We start from the raw sequence: 20,661 nt of genomic DNA on the forward strand, positions 1-20,661 counted from the left end.
ACAAAAATTTTCATTTGTGAGATCCAGAATACTGTTTCTACTAAATTATTATGAAAAAGGAATCTAAATATAAATTTTTAAGTTTCTAGCTCTTTTCTGTTGAGCCAATGATTTTTACAGAAAAACGTCCAAATTTCGAAAATGGTTAAAGTTATTGAACTTATATTCAACACACATTGATTTAGTATTACTCCTGACATGCTAGAAAAGTTTCAGATTATTTACTTGATTTTTAAAGTATTGCGCAACATTTATGACGTCAGAGCTAGTTACAGCGGACTAGGCTGGCACACAATGGAAAGACTGACGAGAATTTTATAAGCGTGAGTAGGCTGCTTCCCTACACCGTGACTAGGTGGTCCCTGTGTAGCATCACGTAGCAAACAGGGTGCAAGTGCCAATGGCTGTGTGACTACTGCCCGTCGTCTTCTATCACGGCGGCAGATGGCGCTCATAGTCCACAGCTGCTGGTCGCACAGGTTCAGTGGGCGCGCACCATTGAGTCCGCCAGACCCCGCACGGCCGCTATCGGCGTCTGACGGAAACTGGTATTGCCATTTACAACTGGAAGACGCCCGTGTAATGGTATCGATACGTGATACCACAGTTATCGTCCTTGCCTTTAGTTTCGTCGAAGATTGTTTTGACTTTTCGGTATTCTAAGTGAGTCCCCTAGATGATTACTTCTTTTCAAATTTCTTCACATGTTTCCCACAGTCATTTCGACTTGGCTACCTTATACCTCCTATTTATGTTGTCATCTTCCTGTATTTCTCTGCATGTTTTTTTGCTTCCTTCTGTCGATAATCAGTTGAAATATTTTTCTCCTGCACAAGGTGGCCTCAGAGCAAACTTCCTTGTACATATCTATGTCCGTCCAACATCTGTGATTGCCCTTTTTAGAGATGTCCACTCCTCTTCAACTGAACTACCTACGCTGGTATCGCTTATTGTAGTGTCCACAAACATCGCGAACTTCAAGTGGGTATCGTCATTCCTCAGTACTTCAGTATTCCACTAACTTAGACAGTCTGCTCTTCTTCATTGCTTAATTGTGTTTTGAGTCTATATCTAGACCTGTGTACACCTTACAATCAAATATCTGATTTCGGAATCCCTGTGGAAACAAGATACAATTCAGCTGAACTCTTCCCATTTCTCCTGGTCATTTAAGTATACTTCCTCTTCTAGAGATGTCCACTCCTCTTCAACTGAACTACCTACGCTGGTATCGCTTATTGTAGTGTCCACAAACTTCGCGAACTTCAAGTGGGTATCATCATTCCTCAGTACTTCAGTATTCCACTAACATAGACAGTCTGCTCTTCTTCATTGCTTAATTGTGTTTTGAGTCTATATCTAGACCTATGTACACCTTATAATCAAACATCTGATTTCGGAATCTCTGTGGAAACAAGATATAATTCAGCTGAACTTTTCCCATTTCTCCTAGTCTTTTAAGTATACTTCCTCTTCTTGTGATTCTTTGCCAGAATATTCCCTACCACCATCTGAAATTTGTTTCAGTACTCAGATGTCTTTCTCCTCCCTTATTCCCACTGTACCGGCAGACGTTCAGCCCTGCGGACGCGCCAGCAGAGGCGGCAGCTGCAGCAGCAGCACTTGCCTGATACACAGTCATTTATTTTCTGGTTTTCTAACGTGCTTCTGCAAAGGAGTTAACTGTACCTGTGCATTTTACTGTGTAGACTAGTGGTTAGCAAATTACTATAAGTTTTTGTTTTTACATGCGTATCCTTGTGCACGGCAGCTTCCTAGTGTAATTTTCCCGCCGTCAGACAGCACCACTAACCAGAAAGTACTTGGGCTCGAACAAACAGATCTGTATGTACGTTTGGTTACAGGACCATTATGTACCTCTGAATGTGCTGGTAGGTCTCGTTTTTCTGCAAAACTCTGCAGTCATGCTCTAGATATCACTGTAGATGTAATTGTAGACGCCATACGCAAGGCAGCAATCTTAACTATAAATGTAAATGCGGAATGTCAATAAAATGCTCCGAGCAATACGAATGACTGCAAAACGCACAGTGAAGAAATGCAAGTTGATCGCATGGCGTATTTGCATATTCTATAATATCAGTGTTGAACGCCACGTCAATGACACTTTCGAAGTTGTTCACTGGTTCACCAATATCGTAGCCAGCGTTCTGCCACGCGTAACGAAGCATTGGTCTGTATACTCCCGCAGATAACTCATTTTAAATGACAGAATGAATATTCATGATAAGGAATCTGTCGTCAAATTTCGGCCTCATATTACTAGAACGTAGTTTAATGAAGTCTGTTATTCTCTTCGCATATATTTTATACTGCCTGACGAAATACACATCCATATGTTGTGCATATTTTGTAGTTTTAGGCGGAACGATTTTTAAATCTACATGTTTTCCGCGAGATGCTTCCAGTAGTACTCGTTCATCCTTATGTCCAGACCAGGAGTCACAAAGTACTAATGACTTTCTCGACAAATAAACTTACAGAAAAAACGTCTTCAGATGTTGTTTCGTCATCTTCCCACTCACACTTGCTTCGACGACGACATTTGGAGGGCACCGCGTTTCTATTTCCCTTGACACGCGGGGTCCAAACTTTCCACTGGATTCTTGGAAGCAAATATAGAGTTTGTCTGCCAATCGTCCGTCCATTGATATAGCAACGTCGATCGTGTAACTATGTGTTGCACAGTTAACTGATTGCAACATCACGACAGTGTTTCTCTCCCCTTTTATGGATAGTCTTCTGTCACAAGAAAGTTCATAGTTGAACTGACTCTGATGACAGTTCCATACAGAACTAATATCGATGTTTTCTCTCGAGATATGCTCATTGACGTCAGCAACAAACGTTTGAGCTCTTTCCATCAGTTCTTCTTCGTTATCCTAATCTTTTCGTGCTTGCTGCATAGTGATACGGCGTGATGTTATCCTAAACTCCTTTTTTCAATTAGTAATAAATCCTAGTGAAGCTGCAAAGTTTGTACACCCGAGATTTCTGGCTACGTCCAATGCCCAATGTTGTAAATGCCAATAATGAACGGCGGAATCGCATTCTCGCGCTTCATCGAATTTCGCCATTACACGCTCCTTGAAGGTCTTGAACAGCAGTGTACTATTTTCTTTGAAAACTGTATTATCTTCTCTTTTCTTTGCCACGTAATCCAGTATGTTTTTAATATTGCTTTTAGACTTCATTATAGGGTATCTTTTCAGAAGCTTGTCGTATGTGTCGAAACCTCTTACGTAATAATCATCGTACATTTCTCCAGTGTGTTGTGATCAAGCGCCGTGATGATACTTGCAACTTTAACCTTCTTCTTGGGAGACGGTTGGTACTCACTATCACTGCTTCAATCGCCTCTTCCCGCACTTGCCGTAGCACTAGCGTTTGCAATGAGTTGTTCGTCATTATCATCCCTATCATCATCATTATGTGTTAGTGTTACAACAGTATCTGTTTCTAACTTATGCTCATATTTCTGCACTATAATAGATACCAGAAAACATGCGAATGGTTCGTATTCTACACCAATACCATCTTCACGAAGAAGGGTTATCCGTAACTTCATCTCAACAAATCGCAACACATTAGCAGGATTGATTACCAATCGCTGAGCCATCTGACGCTTCAATACACAAATAATGTCACAAAACGCAACTTCTGGCGTACCGGCAGGTTAGTGGGCAATGCGGCATGGCATACGCAGAGGCCTCTGACGAACGACTGCAGTGTTTTGCAGATGCAGGAGTATCACTAGTGCAATAAGAGACCTTTACATTATTTCTCACACGATTTTGGTGTATTTGTGTTTGCTCGAGCCCAAGTACTTTCCTGGTAAGTTTAAATCTCGAGCTGGTACATAGGATATATTTTACACCAGTGCATTATAGTTTGCATACTTATCTCGTGCAGTAGGTTTCGGGTAAGCAGAGTTTCTAGCAACAGGTAACTGTAGATACATCTACTTCAGTGGAGAAATTTACTTCCATTTAGGAGTTTGCTGTCTCAGAGCGCAGTGACAAATCTACAGAGCAGTTTTTAGTGTTTCTTTATTCTCCTCGTCATATTTTGCATACATTCCAAACTCGGAAGCGCCATTTAAGATCTTATATCTATTTTTGCACACCGTGATACGGCTACGAAATGTGCTTGTTGTGAGCGGGCACAAGAAGAATTGGCTGCTGTCGGTAAACAGCCGGGAGCAGCGTTGACTACCGTCGACATGCTTCTGGCTATTGTTAAAAGTTGTGTTGGCATCGGAGCACTGGGGACCAGACCTTCGACACCTCGTAACCCGGATGTCGCCGCATCTTCTGTTCGCAACATCTGACCGGTCCGTCCTCACTCGAGAGTAGGTGGGTTCGTAGGTCACTGGACGGAAGGCGAAAGAGGGAACAGGTCACGCGGTCGGCTTGCTACGCGTTAGCGACAAGTACGAGGTGCTACCCAGTGTTGATGATGACTCCGGGCCAGCACGAGCTGCCTCTCCTGTTGGGCCAGCGGCCGATTTTCCTGCGCAGTCCAGACAAGTGCAGAGGGTGGGTGTGCTTGTCATTGGGAGCTCCTGTGTTAGGTGGGTGATGGAGCCCCTCAGGGAAATAAGTAAGGCGGGAAAGAATGCCCGCGTGCACTCGGTATGTTTACCGGAGAGTCTTGTCCGTGATGTGGAAGAGGCCCTGCCGGCAGCTGTCGAGCACTCTGAGTGAAACCAGGTGCATATAGTGGCACATGTCAGCACGAATGGTGCCTTCTGTTTGGTTCTGAGGGCTTCCCCGGCTCCTTTCTGCGGATGGCTGATGACTACTAGGACCGCACGTGGGGAGCAGACTAAGGTGTCTATTTGCAACGTCGTTCCCAGAATTGATCGCGGTCCTTCGGTTGTGAGTACAGTGGAAGGTCTAAACCAGGGGCTCAGAAGACTCAGCGACGGTATTGGATGGAAATATATTGATCTGTGATATCGAGTATAGAATTGCAGAGTTCCCCTTAATACGTCAGGCGTGCACTACACGCAAGAAGCGGTAATTAGGGTATCAGAATACGTGTGGCGTGCTCGTGGGACCTTTTTAGAATAGAGAAATACTCCCTTGGGATCAAAGATGATTAGTCAGAATAATTAGGCCCAATGTTCTCAGAGAACGTTCGTCGTCGCAGATCAGAGACAGAAAGAGTTAATATTATTTTGGTAAACTGCAGGAGCATCCAAGAAAAGGCCCCACAATTAGTATCGCTTACCGAAGGTTATAAAGGACAGATAGTACTAGGAACAAAAAGTTGGTTGAAACCGGACATTAATGTCAACGAAATCCTAAGTTCAGCCGGCCGGAGTGGTCTTGCGGTTCTGGGCGCTACAGTCTGGAACCGAGTGACCGCTACGGTCGCAGGTTCGAATCCTGCCTCGGGCATGGACGTGTGTGATGTCCTTAGGTTAGTTAGATTTAATTAGTTCTAAGTTCTTGGCGACTGATGACCTCAGAAGTTAAGTCGCATAGTGCTCAGAGCCATTTGAACCATTTGAGCCATCCTAAGTTCAGACTGGAATATTTATCGTAAAGCTAGGTTAGTCGCCATTGATGGCGGGGTGTTTGTTGCAGTAAAGAATTCGATTAAATCTAGCTAGGTTATAATGGATTCCGATTGTGAATTAATCTGGATGAATTTAAGTATCAAATATCGGTCAAATATGGTAACTGATGCCTTTATAGACCACCTGGGTCAGGAGCTCTAGTGGTAGAGCGCTTCAGGCAGAACTTGCAGAATATCGTTGGTAATTTTACGGATCATACCGTTGTAATAGGCGATGTCTTCAACTTGCCAGGTATAGACTGGGATGGTCATGGTATCAAAACTGGCGCCAGACACAGGGATTCGTGTGACATTGTTCTGGATGTCTTGTCCGGAAATTACTTCGGAAGTCGTGAGAGTAACGTCTTATACCTCCTGGAAACAAACATACCTGGACTTATCGAATCACGTAACGTAGAGGAAGGTATCAGTAATCATTAGGCTGTGATAGCCTCTATGATAACGGATTTAACAAAGAAAGTTGAGAATGGTAGTAAGATACTTTTACTTATCAAGAGTGTCAGGACACAAATTTCAGAATATCTGAGCAATCAGCATTAAATATTCGGTGATGAGAACGAAGAAGTGGAAAACAAATGGAAAAAAAATTCAAAGGAATCGTGCAAGGTCTTAAGGGATGGGAAAGACGCACCATGGTATGATAGACGTGTCAGGAAACTGCTACGTAGACAAAGAGAACTTCACTTCACATTCAAGAGAAGTAAAAACTTAGCTGACAAAAAACAAAGCTGAAAGAAACGAAATGAGCGTGAGGAGAGCAATGAGAGAAGCGTTCAATGGCTTTGAAACTAAAACTTTGTCAACCGATCTGAGTAAAACACCTAAGAGGTTTTGGTCGTACGTAAATTCAGTAATTGGGTCCAAATAGTCTATTAATTCACTCACTGACCATACTGGCACAGAAACGGAGGGTGACAGAGAGAAGACCTAAATATTGAATTCGTTCTTGCAAATTTGTTTCACTGCGGAAGATCGTTGCACGGTCCCTCCTTTAATCGTGTTACGAACGTCAAAATAGCAGATATTGAGATAACCGATCGCAGAAAAAAAAATACTACAACAGGTTTGTACTGGAAAGTTGTCAGGACCAGATCAGACACCTACAAGATTCTAAAAAGATTATGTTAAAGAGCTTGCTCCCCTTCTAGCAGTAATTTATTGTAGACAGCTTGAGCAACGAAGGTTACCTATCGACTGGAAGAAAGCGCAGGTCATTCCCTTTTTTAAGAAGGCCCGTAGGGCAGATCCATACAATTACAGACCTATATTGTTGACGTCAATCTGTTGTAGAATTACGGAATATGTTTCATGCTCAAGAATTATGACGTTCTTGGAGAAGGAAAATCTCTTCTATAAAAAACAACATGGATTCTGCAAACAGAGATCTTGTGAAATTCATCTGGCTGTGTTCCTCCATGAGACCCACAATGCCTTAGATAATGGCGCTCAGGTTGATGCCGTGTTATTTCGCTTTAGGAAGGCATTTGACACTGTCCGGCATTGCCGTTTAGTGCAAAAAATACGATCTGGTCGAGTATCTGGGCAAATTTGTGATCTGGATTGAAGACTTCCTTGCAGGCATAACTCAACACGTCGCTCTTAGCGGAACAAAATCGACAGAAATAAAGGTACTTTCCGATGTATCCGAAGGAAGTGTGACAGGATCGTTACTGTTTACAATATACACAAATGATGCAGTATAAAGCGTCGGGTGGTCACTAAGGTTGTTTGCTGATGCCGTGGTTGTTAACAAAAAGTAGCAACGATTTGCAACCTCCAAAGAACTGATGAATGGTGCAGACCCTGGCAGTTGACCCTGAACGCAAATAAATGTAACATATTGCACATATATAGCAACAGAAATTCACTACTGTATCGTTACACTATTGATGACAAACCGCTGGAAACAGTACCGTCCGTAAAATATCTGGGAATAACTATGCGGAGCGACCTTAAGTGGAATGATGGTATAAAACAAATAGTGAGAAAATCAGGTGCCAGGCTCAGATTCACAGGAATCATCTTAAGGAAATGTAACTCATCCACGAAGGAAGTGGCTTATAATGCGCTTGTTCAACCCATTATGGAATACTGTTCATCTATCTGGGATTCATACCAGAAAGGCTAAAAGAAATAGAGAAAATCCAACGAAGAGCGGCGTGTTTCTTCACGGGACCGTGTAGTCGGCACGAAAGAGTTACGGAGATGATCAACAAACTCCAACTCTGCACTGGAATACACAAAGTGGAAGAAACCGCTGATTGCAATGTTATGTCTGTCACATCTTGGCTTCATTTAAAACTTCCGGGCTGATAGACCGTGGTCGATGTATAAAACTCTCCCCTGACGTTTCGTCTCCGACTGCGGGAAACATCTTTGGAGGTAAAGCGGTGAACTGCAAAGAGAACTCGAGGAAGCGCTGATTTTATAGGCAGTACACAGGGCGCCACTGTCGATCACGTGGCGTCGGCTGTGAGACTGTCTCCGGTAATGCCAACATTCTCGATTGAAAGTAATCAATTATCACGCTTCCGGCGCAACGCTGACATCCAAATTTTCTCTAGTTTAACACATTCCTCTTTCCTGCTAAAATTATTACGGTGTTTATCAATCTTGATAGCCTCTCTATATGTGTGCGCATAATAATGCGAGGATTTAGATAAGGCGCTCGTCTCGCTGAATTTTATTTCATGGCTACCTTCCTGGTAAACATATTCTGCTGCGGACGATTTATCCGTGTGACTCAGGCGGCAATTCCTCTTATGTTCAAGAAGACGAGTGTTAACGCTTCTCTTTGTGGTACCGATATAAACCTGCCCACAACTACAAGGAATTTTATATACCGCCGGTGTATACTGCCTTCTGCTTTCTTCCGAAATGCCGGCCGGAGTGGCCGTGCGGTTCTGGGCGCTACAGTCTGGAGCCGAGCGACCGCTACGGTCGCAGGTTCGAATCCTGCCTCGGGCATGGATGTGTGTGATGTCCTTAGGTTAGTTAGGTTTAATAAGTTCTAAGTTCTAGGCGACTAATGACCTCAGAAGTTGAGTCGCATAGTGCTCAGAGCCATTTGAACCATTTCTTCCGAAATGTCGTATTTCCATTTCCTGAGCTCATGCATTTTATCCAGCTGAAGTACGATGGTCCCACCTGACGAAGTGCACGGCTGCGGTGGTGTCTGTTCGGGAGAACGACATCATAAGGAGGTTAGTTCACGTCGGCTCGGTAATTACGTGCCGTGGGACAAGACCAAGTATACAAGAAGAAATATTCAGGACGTTGACACTGCGCTTCTGAAATTCGGAGTTGTGACTCATTACAACACCGACGGGACTTCTCGAGAGGCTGTCAAGACAGGAAAGCCAGCGCAAATAACGTCATGATTTTCCTGATTACCTTCAGCAGCTACATTCTGTTATGGCTTAGACACCAGGAGTGCTACTGTCTGAGAAACACTAGTCAACCCGTCTACTACCTAATTTAGACTCTTAGTGTCAGTCACCCTCAATTCAACACCAGTCGCTGGCCACGGAAAGGGGTCCAGAGTCAGAGATGAACCAGCAAGCGTCCGACTTCGCTGCCAATAGTTGCAGGCCACTGCCTGAGCAGGATCTTATTGCTGTTCACTTGGAACTTCCGTACCGTCAAGCCACCCACTGGGCGACCATGACCTATTTGATGGTCGCGTCCCTGGTGAGCCTGGGTTCGGGTTTGACGACCCAGCTGCACAGCCAGTACCGGCCCAGTGGTCGCAGTATCCCAATCTACCGCCCTGGGCATTTATATGCTGATACTGTCTGCCAAGTGGGGGCACGCGCAACCGACACTCTCCATGTGGTAGGTCGTAGTTTGATACCGCGTGGCCTGGTACACATCGAAGAGAGTAGAAGGGCCATGCCATGTGCTGTCCCGCCATGGCACAGAATCGGCACCGTCACTGGCTCAACACCTGCCGGCACCAGGCTGAGATCACCACCTAGCCATAAGCCTCCTCAGCCTGAGCGAAAACTACATTCACCGTCCATCTGACTGCCTATTGCCGATCCCTACACACTTTGATGACCGTTGTCGCTACGTCACGGAGGCAGTTGACTGCCTCTCCAATTCCGACTCCACCACTATAATTGATTAAGAATAAAAGACTTACACAAATTGAAATGTTTTCATGAGCTGTTCCGATCCAGCACCTGCCGCCACACGACTGCAGCAACGCCGAACTGCACTGCATCCTGACGTATCACTGCCAGCTTTGCTTGCCATTGTAGAGGTCGTACAACCCGGTCTCTGCAAGACATACTTCCTGTTATCATCTCTTTCTTTTTTACTTGTTCTTTCCACTTCTCCAATTTCTATTCGTGATCCTTCTAACATCGAATTTCAAACGGTATTCCAGTCGTCAGTGACTTCCGCACTTCTTCTTACATTTTTGTCTGCCCCAGTAGCTGAGTGCTGCTGGCACGGTAGCTCAGCGTGTTCGGTCCGAGAGCCAGTTGACCTCTGTAATGGAAAACTGAGTGGAAGGATCAACAAAAGAATTTGAACGGATGTCATGTGGCGTCCGCAACGACCAAACACAGCGATCAACAACGAACAAAATGGAAAAAAAGTGGTTAGCATGACGGGTTCGATTCCCGGCTGGGTCGGAGATTTTCTCCGCTCAGGGACTGGGTGTTGTGTTGTCTTCATCACCATTTCATCCCCATCCGGCGCGCAGGTCGCTCAATGTGGCGTAGAATGTAATAAGACCTTCACCAAGGCGGCCGGACCTGCCCCGTAAGGGGCCTCCCGGCCAATGACGTCAAAAGCTCATTTCATTTTTTCTTAAATGTTTCAAATTATTTCCCACATATTAACTACATTCTTCCCTAAAGATTTCGCTCTTCAATTTCCCAACATCTCATTACTTGATCTACTGCATTTTTTTAAATAATGTTTAATCTTATACCATATGGCTTAACAATATTTCGTGACACAACAGAACGGTTATTTATTGCGAAATAAAGTGACTGGCATCATTTTACATGCATATTGTATCAGGCCTCAACTTTTGATGCTGCCCGAACATTGTCACACTTTCTTGGGTCATTTCGTCGAATTCAGTCAAGCATAATCTAGGCGCCGACTTAGTTTCTTAAAGCAATATGAACTGAATTTCCGTCTCTGATAGATGACAGTGAATGACAGAGCAGGACCATGTTTGTGCTCTTATGGTAGAGTACAGAAATAACAGGAGGCGGTAGGGTTCCATTTCGTTGCACCACGTAGTCGACTGCCCTCGCGCAGTTTAAAAGTTTAAAAGTATTATACTAAGGAACGAAGTGAGAACTTATGTTAATATCTGAGTGAATTCGAGGATCAGACGTAAGTATATCTATCAATATTCTGGCTGTTCGCAACGCGATAAGCATTCCATGAATTCTAAAGGAAGGTTTCGCCAACCTGAAGAAGTTCTTCTCGTACGTAAGGTTAGGAGGAAAAAAAAAATCTCCGTCAGAGCAGGACTTGGAAGGTCCAACGGCACCGACCGGCCACCGTGTCATCCTCAGCCCACAGGCGTCACTGGATGCGGATATGGAGGTGTGTGTGGTCAGCACACCGCTCTCCCGGCCGTATGCCATTTTACGAGACCGGAACCGCAACTTATCAATCAAGTAGCACGTCAGTTTGTCTCACAAGGGCTGAGTGCACTCCGCTTGCCAACAGCGCTCGGCAGACCGGATGGTCACCCATCCAAGTGCTAGCCCAGCCCGATAGTACTTAACGTCGGTAATCTGACGGGAACCCGTGTTACCACTGCGGCAAGGCTGTTGGCACGTAAAGTCAGTAATAATGTCGAAGTCATCTATTCAGCCTCTCGATGATCATAAGTACCCCGAAAAGGAAGACGACGGAGATAAATCCAAAACACTGAACCTAGTGTTCCGGAGCTGTTTCACTGCCGGTGGTGTTAACACGTTACCTCCTTTCAGTCATCGCATGTACACCGATACGGCAGATATTGAGACAAAGGGCCACAGAATAGAAATTAAACTGAAATCACTCAATAGGGAAAAGAGATGTGGACCAGATGAGATGACTGTGAGTGTCTACAGAGGTTACGGGAAAGAGCTTGCTCTCCTTCTTGCTCCAGTTTACCGTAAGTTGATGGAACAACGAAGCCTACCAAAACGAATGGAAAGGAGTAGAAGGAATTCCCCTTTTCAATACAATCCCCTGTATAAAAACCTACATGGATTCCGTAAAAAAAAAGATCTTGCGAAATGCATCTTGCTCTGTTCGTGGATGAAATGTACAGGGCCGTAGACAAAGAAGCCTGGATTGCTACAGTGTTCCTCGACTTCCGGACAGCATTCGATATCCGTTCCTCATTCTCATTTTGAGCAAAATAAGAGCTTCCGGAATATTTTACCATGTTAATGACTGGATGTGGAGGTTGCTGAGAGATGGAACTCATTAAGTGATTTTTAACATGACTAAATGGACAGATGTAAAAGTAATGTCAGGAGTACCTCAAGGGAGTGGTATGGCACTATTACTGTTTACAATATGTATGTGATCTGGTGCATAACGTTGGAAATTCCATGACGATTTTTGCAGAAGTTGTTGTCTACAGGAAGGTGGTATCCTAGCAGACGACCTGCAGTGAAATACGCGAAGACTTGCGGAGGATCGATGGTCGGCAGAGCGCCTGGCACTTAATCCTGATGCCCGCAGCTCGTGGTCGTGCAGTAGCGTTCTCGCTTCCCACGCCCGGGTTTCCGGGTTCGATTCCCGGCGGGGTCAGGAAGTTTCTCTGCCTCGTGTTGGCTGGGTGTTGTGTGATGTCCTTAGGTTAGTTAGGTTTAAGTAGTTCTAAGTTCTAGGGGACTGATGACCATAGATGTTAAGTCCTATAGTGCTCAGAGCCATTTTTTGAGCCACTTAATCCTGAACGGCAATGAAGTAACCGTTCCGTGGGTAAACAAGCACAGAAATTCATTACTGTTCGATTACGTTATTGGCGAAAACAGTAGACACATTAACAACAGTAAAATACCTAGAAGTTACTCTCTTACGTTCGAGAAACTTAAGATTTATAGAAATGATGGCCTTAAAGCAATTGGTTTCAGTCACACTTAACAAGCAGAATGTAAAAAGTACTGCTGAATAATTCAAATAATGTTCGAAGAAGAAAAGATTTTAGTTGCTGTCGAGAAATCCCGGAGTCCCACAGCTTTAACATTTGGACTGATTTGTATTCTACATATGAATCGTCTGCCATTTGATCAAGCAGAATTGGTACTTTTTGCATATGGGACTACGACATAATAAATCAGATTGGTGACAAAACAACCCAAGAAATTGTAAATGACGTTTCTCAAGGATTATCGAGTGGTTCTCTGAAAATGGCCTCCCTTAATTTGGCTAAGACACACTATATTCAGTTTCGTACAAAAAATACCAACAGCAGTTGTAAAACATGAAAACGAATAATATTGATGAAAATTTGAGCTGGAAGAAATATATATTGTATTGTATTGTATGGAAGTCAGGGCCTAGAAACGACGGAGAGGCTTCGTCCCCGCCGTAGCCCTCGGTGGTTCACAACCCGCCAACAGGCTACAGCAGTCCACTCACCCCACCGTCGCCCCACACCGAACGCAGAGTTATTGTGAGGTTCGGTTCCCAGCGAACCCCTTCCCCCCCCCCCCCCCCCCCTCCCCGGTAACGTCTCAATGTTTGCGTGGTGGAGTAATTATGGTGTAAGCGTATGGGCTCGTGTCTGCGCAGCAGTCGCCGACGTTATGTAACTGAGGCGGAATAGCGGAAACCAACCCGCATTCGCCGAGGCAGACGGAAAACCGCCTTAAAAACCATCCACAGGTTGGCCGGCACACCGGACCTCGACACTAATCCGCAGGGCGGATTCGTGCCCTGGACCGGCACGTCTTTCCGCTCGAGAAGCAGCGCTCTAGACCGCGCGGCTAACCGGGCGGGCAAAGAATATATAACCGAGGTGTTCAAATCATTAAATTACTTTTGCTTTTCTTTTAACTGCAAGAGCGCTTGGAAATAAACTAATCATCCACTTGACATACTTTGTATTAGCAATAGCTTTATTCATACTAACACCGTTTTTACAAGGATATTCTGCTTGTCATGTTATTACAATTTAAGAACAAGAAACATATCGTAATTGAGATATGCAAACATTTACTTCTTTGCAGGCCTAGTTTGACAAATGTGGGGTGCGTAATCGGCCACCCCAGCATTTACCTCAACTAATTTATGGAATCCACAGAAAACCTAAATCAGGATAGCAGCACGAAGACGGGAGCCACCACCCTCCCAAATACAAGGCCATTCTGTTTCAAACAGTGCTACCTCATTTGGTTTACCTCTAGTGCGCAATGCTGCTTTAAAAAGAAATTATTTAATAATGTAATCAGCTAGTGCTGTTCCGTTCATTCATTTCTCACTTCAGTTTACTGCACACGGAACACACATACATAAATAACTGACATCCGACGTTTTCTAATATGCAGGGTCATTCAAAAAGAATACCACAACTTTAAAAATGTGTATTTAATGAAAGAAACATAATATAACCTTCTGTTATACATCATTACAAAGAGCAATTAAAAAGGTTTTTTTTTCACTCAAAAACAAGTTCAGAGATGTTCAATATGGCCCCCTCCAGACACACGAGCAATATCAACCCGATACTCCAACTCGTTCCACACACTCTGTAGCATATCAGGCGTAACAGTTTGGACAGCTGCTGTTATTTCTCGTTTCAAATCATCAATGGTGGCTGGGAGAGGTGGCCGAAACACCATATCCTTAACATACTCCAATAAGAAAAAATCGCAGGGGGTAGATCAGGGCTTCTTGGAGGCCAGTAATGAAGTGCTCTGTCACGGGCTGCCTGGCGGCCGATCCATCGCCTCGGGTAGTTGACGTTCAGGTAGTTACGGACAGATAAGTGCCAATGTGGTGGCTCTCCATCCTGCTAAAATATGAATTGTTGTGCTTCTTGTTCGAGCTGAGGGAACAGCCAATTCTCTATAATCTCCAGATACTGTAGTCCAGTTACAGTAGCACCTTCGAAGAAAAAGGGACCAAAAACTTTATTGGCTGAAATGGCGAACAAATGTACAACTAAATGAAACTTTATAGCTCCCTTAATTCGCCGACAGATAGTGCTTAGCTCTGCCTTTTGTCGTTGCAGAGTTTTAAATTCCTAAAGTTGTGGTATTCTTTTTGAATCACCCTGTACTGTAGTGTGTGTTGATATGAACTATAATAACATACGTATTGCTAAATGTGGATAGCTAAATTTGTAGTACGGATTAGAGTCTGCTGCAGGTGTATTTCCTGGCCGCATTTTCTGTGCTGCTCTGCAGGTGTTGCGGCTCGGTTTTCCTGGCTGACCGGAGGCGTCGCGGCCGAGCTTTCGGCCCCCCCCCCCCCCCCCACCGGCGCCCTTGCTCGTAATGGGGAGCCGGCGGGCCGACCCGGGCCGGCGGTCTGGCCGAAGTCCGTCGCCGAGGCGTCAGCGGCAGCCCTTCCCGAAGGACGCCTCTCACGGCCGCCGTGCCTCTCCGTATATATACGGGGCGCGCTGGCCACGCCGGTACAGTTCAGCAGCCGCACCACCTCCACCACCACCAGCAGCAGCAGCATGAAGGTCCTGGTAAGTGGACACGCCCCCTTCATCGCTAAATGAGGCGCACGCATAGCATACTTCTTCCAGCAAATATCAATAGCTTAGGTGGTCGGGTGGAACTTCACCCACATCTAAATCTGCTTCTGCGTCTACACTCCGCAAGCCACCTTATCGACGGCAGAGGGTCCTTTTCGTAAAACTGTAACTTACGGCATATTTGCGTGTTCGAATCTCTCTAGCCTAGTGTTTATCGTCTCTTCTCGAGATACGTGTAAGACGGAGCAATATGTGAGCTGTCATTTCTACGAACGCACGCTGCTGCGACCCCAATAGTAATCCACACCTTGAAGTAGAACTTCTCTCTTGTGGCTTCTGCCACTGCAGCATCTTTGTGACCCTTTCGCGCTTACTACATGCACGTTTTACGAAACTCGCTGCTCTTCGTTGGTTTTTTGTCTATTTCCTCTATCAATTCTATCTGGCATGAATCCCAGGCTGACAAGCAGTACTCAAGTATCGGTCGAAAGAGTGTTTTGCAAGGTACCTCTTCTCTGGGGGGTGTGGGTGGACTACACTTCCTGACGATTTTTCCTATGAATCTGTCTGGCATCTGCCTTACTTGCAGTTAGTTTTATGTGGGCGTTCCAATTTACTTCACTCTTTGCGCATGACCTTAGGTAGTCAATGAATGTGACTGCTTTCACTCATTGTCCTGCAGGGATATAATCATGCAACAATCGATATTAGTGTCTGTTCAGGCAGAGTACGTAAAATTACTTTGTGTTGTGTGTCAGCCGCCAGTCCTCGTACCAAGCATTGATCTTCTGCAGGCCTTTATATATTTCGTTACAGTTTCCTAGTGCTGCCATCTCTGTGTATGCAACAGCATCCTGATGGAGCTTTCAACGTTATCCACTCGGTCGTTCACATGTTTTGAAGTAATGGCCTACAACACTCCATTAGTCTACGCCTGAAGTTATTTTTACATGACATCCTGTGTTATCTTTACTACGAACTCTTCAATCAATCGAACCGCTGAACCGCTTAAATGATATTCCGTACGATGGTACGCGGCGGCGCGGGGCTGTGTCAAACTGCCATCTGGAATTCAAGGAGATCGGTATCAACCATGGCACCGCTATGTACTGCTTTGTGAGACTGGTGGACCAAAGTAACGAGCTGATTTTCAACCATCGTTGTTTCAGAATCGATGATTGATTCGTACGAAGACATTCGGTCTCTGTAACTGTCATAATACGACAACAAATTTCACAATCCGGCAACACATAACATCAGCAATATAACCCTGCACAATTATGCGTCTGATCAACGAATCTTCTTGAAATGGGAATGATCTGCGCTCTCTTCCTATTACTTGGAACGTGTCGGTCCTCGAACAACCTACAGTAGACTGCTGCTAGAAAGGAGCAAGTTCTTCTGTAAACTTTGTTTACAGCCCCAGAGATATCCTTCTAGATCCTGGGGAATTTTCTGTGTTTAGCAGTTTCACTTGAATTTCTCTCCCGTAGATACCTGTCATACTGACGCTGGTAGAAAGATTTGAAGGAGGAACCACCGAACGATATTCCTCATTGAACCACTTTTCGAAAAAAAGTCAAGAAATCTAATGCTCGAAGTTTTTAGCGTTGTATACCAAGGGGGAAGACGCATCTACTTCAAAGACAGTCGTTGTGAGATTTGAAACATCTACACTTTGTTGCACGAATACAAGATGTAATGAACGAGGGAATGGAACACGGAGTTCACCCAACAGCGTAACAATACCGTACAAATCTTGGAAAGCAACTCGTTGCTCAGAGTAGAGTAGTCGACTGAACGGGCACCAACAAACCAAGCTGAGTCCATTTCAGAGAACAGAGTATTACAACAGAGCACGTGTTGACGTTTCTCAGGTAGACAGCACTGACATAGTATCATGAGTATGTTTATAATGCCATAGTGGATCCCTTTATCCCAGGTATGAGGCGACAGGCCGCGGCGACGTAACACGGCGTGGCCTGTGACGTCGTCGCTTGGTTCAAGTCTGGCGGTGTGGGGCCCCTGCCGACACACCACCCCAATACCCGCGCAACTATCACTGGTCGGTCTGCACTGCTGCATACTAAAACGACAACAGACGGAAAGCAAAGAAAGAAATGACGTCTTCGTCCTTAAGGAGAGGTGTCATTGTTGGTCTTTTCGCTATGAGGACGATTCAACCTCCACCAGAAGTATTTATGTGAGCAAACTAATTCGCAATATACAAGTTTTCTGTTTCGTCAAATCACTTCACTTTGAACTATGTAGCTTTCAGTCATGTGTTATACGCCTTATCCTTAAGCTAAAAACTTTATTTTTGCTAACACGTGGCAAGCAAAGAACTCAATATTTCAGCATTTCTCTAGGGGAAACTTTTCCACTGTGGCTGGCACCGCTAGGAATTTCTGAGGGGAAAGAAGACCACACTGCGACTTCCGTGCATCATCATTACAACACGATCTGCTCCCACAAGGTGCTGCAGCACACTGTAAAGACCTCTGATGATTCCAGTGCTAAAATATTCCTTTTGGCACCAAGAAAGTCTAAGAGTCCAAATATATAGTAGAGCTAAAAAGACATTACAGTAGCAGTGCTTTTGCTATATAATCATAAACAATTAATCCCAAAGTAAGATTTATTGTGATGGCACAAAAGCTTAGATATTTGATGATCTAGTCAAAATTGGCCCTCAAGAGGCGCCAAGCATATGAGACTCCAAGGGATCTAGCCTTAATCCGTTTATAAAGCTGTATATGCTACTGAGTAATTCGCCGTTTAGCTAAAACTGAGTTCAGTCCTCAACTGGAGGATTATACTGTGACATGAATATGTATGTCATGAGAAATTACTGATTGCTGCTTTATTCTGGAATCTTTAGATATGGATCTTGAAATGCAGTGAAATAAAGTAGCAATTAAGTGAGCATATCTGCTCTTACCAATACATACCGACCCATTTACAATTAAATCATAAAAAGTCTACCAGCCAGATACTAATGTGTCAAGATCATTTGGACTGGAACAAGTTGGAGATAGAAGAATGTTCAAGTGGCTCTGAGTACTATGGGACTTAACATCTGAGATCATCAGTCCCCTACAACTTAGAACTACTTAAACCTAACTAACCTAAGGACATCACACACATCCACGCCCAAGGCTGGATTCGGACCTGTGACCGTAGCTGTCGCGCGGTTCCGGACTGAAGCACCTAGAAATGCTGAGCCACCGGATAGAAGAATGTATATAGAAACTATGTCTGATCTGTCAGCAGAACTGAGAAACGCCATTCAAAAATGAGGAGCTCCTCAGTATTGTCAGCTTCATTATTGTTGTTTACCAGGTCGTCCTGAGCGCCATCCTGGCCGTGGCCCTCGCTAAGCCCGGCTACCTGGGAGCAGCTCGCGCCATCGCCGCCGCCCCCGCTATCGCCGCCGCCCCCGCACTGGCCTACGGTGCTGCTCCTGCACTGGCCTACAGCGCTGCCCCCGCCGTCGTCGCCGCCCCCATCCACGGCGGATACGCCGCCTACGGCCCTGCCAACATCGTCGTCGGAGCCGACGGCATCCCCCTGGACACCCCAGAGGTGGCCGCCTCCAAGGCAGCCCACCTGAACGCCGTGGCTGAGACGCGCGCTCGTGACGCCATCGTGAACAGCGCCGCCATCATTGCCTCCGCCCCCGCCATCGCCGCCGCCGCCCCCGCTGTCATCGACGCCAGGACCGTCGCCGCCCACGCCATCGCCGCCCCGGCCCTCCGCTACGCTGCTGCCGCCCCTGCCGTGGCCTACTCCGCCGTCCACCCTGGATACGCCGCGTACGGACCTGCCAACATTGTGATCGGCCCTAACGGCGTGCCTCTGGACACCCCTGAGGTGGCTGCTGGCAAGGTGGCCGACGCCGTCGCCCACCTGGAGGCTAAGGCCCGAAACGGCCTGATCCTCTGAACTGTCACGAATATCTTGGCAAACTGCAAAAGTGTCTGTCGAAGATTTGGGCTACAACATTTTGGACTACTTGCTGTGATATTTAAATAAACTGCTGTGTACAAAGATACTTCATATTTCTTCATTTGCTTTCCTTACATCTTATGTGCAGGAACGCCAAAATTCAGATGTAATACTACCAGTTCCCTTCTCCCTCCTGTATGTATGTTCAAATTCAATAATGATGTTACTTTTACATAAGTTTGATATCCAGGTTCTTCTTATAAGACACTACGAGCTGGACATGTACCCCAATATTTAGTGAATTGTATCCAGAAACGAATTCGGTTACTTATTGCTGATACTTGAGGAGACTTACAGCACTGCCGAATAGGTCGCTAGTAAATGTTCACTTGCTGTTCAAAAATTCTTATTTATTGACGTAATTTGGTCACATTGCTCGAGCTAAGGCCAGACTAAAAGCAGAGACACTACCCATTGATCTTAAACATTACATACAAAAATATTTCGATTAACTATCGTGTGTCGTAATTATTCTGCCCCAGAGCTCAACCTCCTACAGGCCGTTGGCATCACATTGTGTCCGCAGATCCATCGACCTCCGACAGTCTCAACTGATGGTTTACACACACACACACATATTGCCCGTTACAAAGAGAGAGTCCCGTTTTCCAAAGTGCAGCGGAATACTTCACTGGCGTAGCGCGTACATCGCGTTGGAGCAGCATTTAAATCGCAGCGGACGTATAAAGTCTCGTGAAGCCACAGCAAATCATCAGTAGGTAACTTGAACCTGTTACATAGTGTACCACCACAACATTATTTTATAACCTGAACCTCATACGACAAATGAATTTTGTTTCTGGGTTCTCCTTAAGCAGTACACTACTTGTTTGGAAGTATCTGGACACCAGTATGTACTGAGCAACTGACCGCTAGATGTCACGGAAAGCGGACACGCCAGCACAAGATGAAGTGGAAAGTATTGTTTCGTCTGTAGAGAAGGAGTAGCAGTAGGTTGGGTCGGAGAATTCAAGGGACCTCAAACGTAGATTAGTTACTGGATGTCACTCGAATATAAAACTCATGAAGTACATATCAGCCCTTCTAAAGATGCTTGAATCGACTGTTGATGGTGTGAATGGGTGGAAACACAAAGGGACAACCACACTTAAACCAAGACCGGGGAGACCTCATGTAGTGACGGACAGTGATCATCAAGCATTCCTGACAGTGGTCGTTAAAAATCGCTTAAAATCAGCTTTATGAATCAGCCATGAGTTCCAGAGTACCAGCCCGCAGCTCGTGGTCGTGCGGTAGCGTTCTCGCTTCCCACGCCCGGGTTCCCGGGTTCGATTCCCGGCGGGGTCAGGGATTTTCTCTGCCTCGTGATGGCTGGGTGTTGTGTGATGTCCTTAGGTTAGTTA

The 20,661-nt window shown here is 45.3% G+C and overlaps 1 protein-coding gene across 1 annotated transcript in view; it reads left to right on the top strand.

The window, feature by feature from the left end:
• The window catches only part of LOC124606498 (cuticle protein 18.7-like), a 47,179-nt gene extending 27,836 nt beyond the window's left edge, over positions 1 to 19,343 (top strand). The window contains exons 2-3 of the mRNA XM_047138481.1: positions 14,991 to 15,280; positions 18,632 to 19,343. Coding sequence (XP_046994437.1) covers positions 14,991 to 15,280; positions 18,632 to 19,234 — 893 coding nt within the window. The 3' untranslated portion in view covers positions 19,235 to 19,343. The remainder of the gene's footprint in view (positions 1 to 14,990; positions 15,281 to 18,631) is intronic.
• The last annotated feature ends 1,318 nt before the right edge of the window (positions 19,344 to 20,661 follow it).

The sequence above is a fragment of the Schistocerca americana genome, chromosome 3 (assembly GCF_021461395.2).
Source record: "Schistocerca americana isolate TAMUIC-IGC-003095 chromosome 3, iqSchAmer2.1, whole genome shotgun sequence".
Classification (NCBI taxonomy): domain Eukaryota; kingdom Metazoa; phylum Arthropoda; class Insecta; order Orthoptera; family Acrididae; genus Schistocerca; species Schistocerca americana.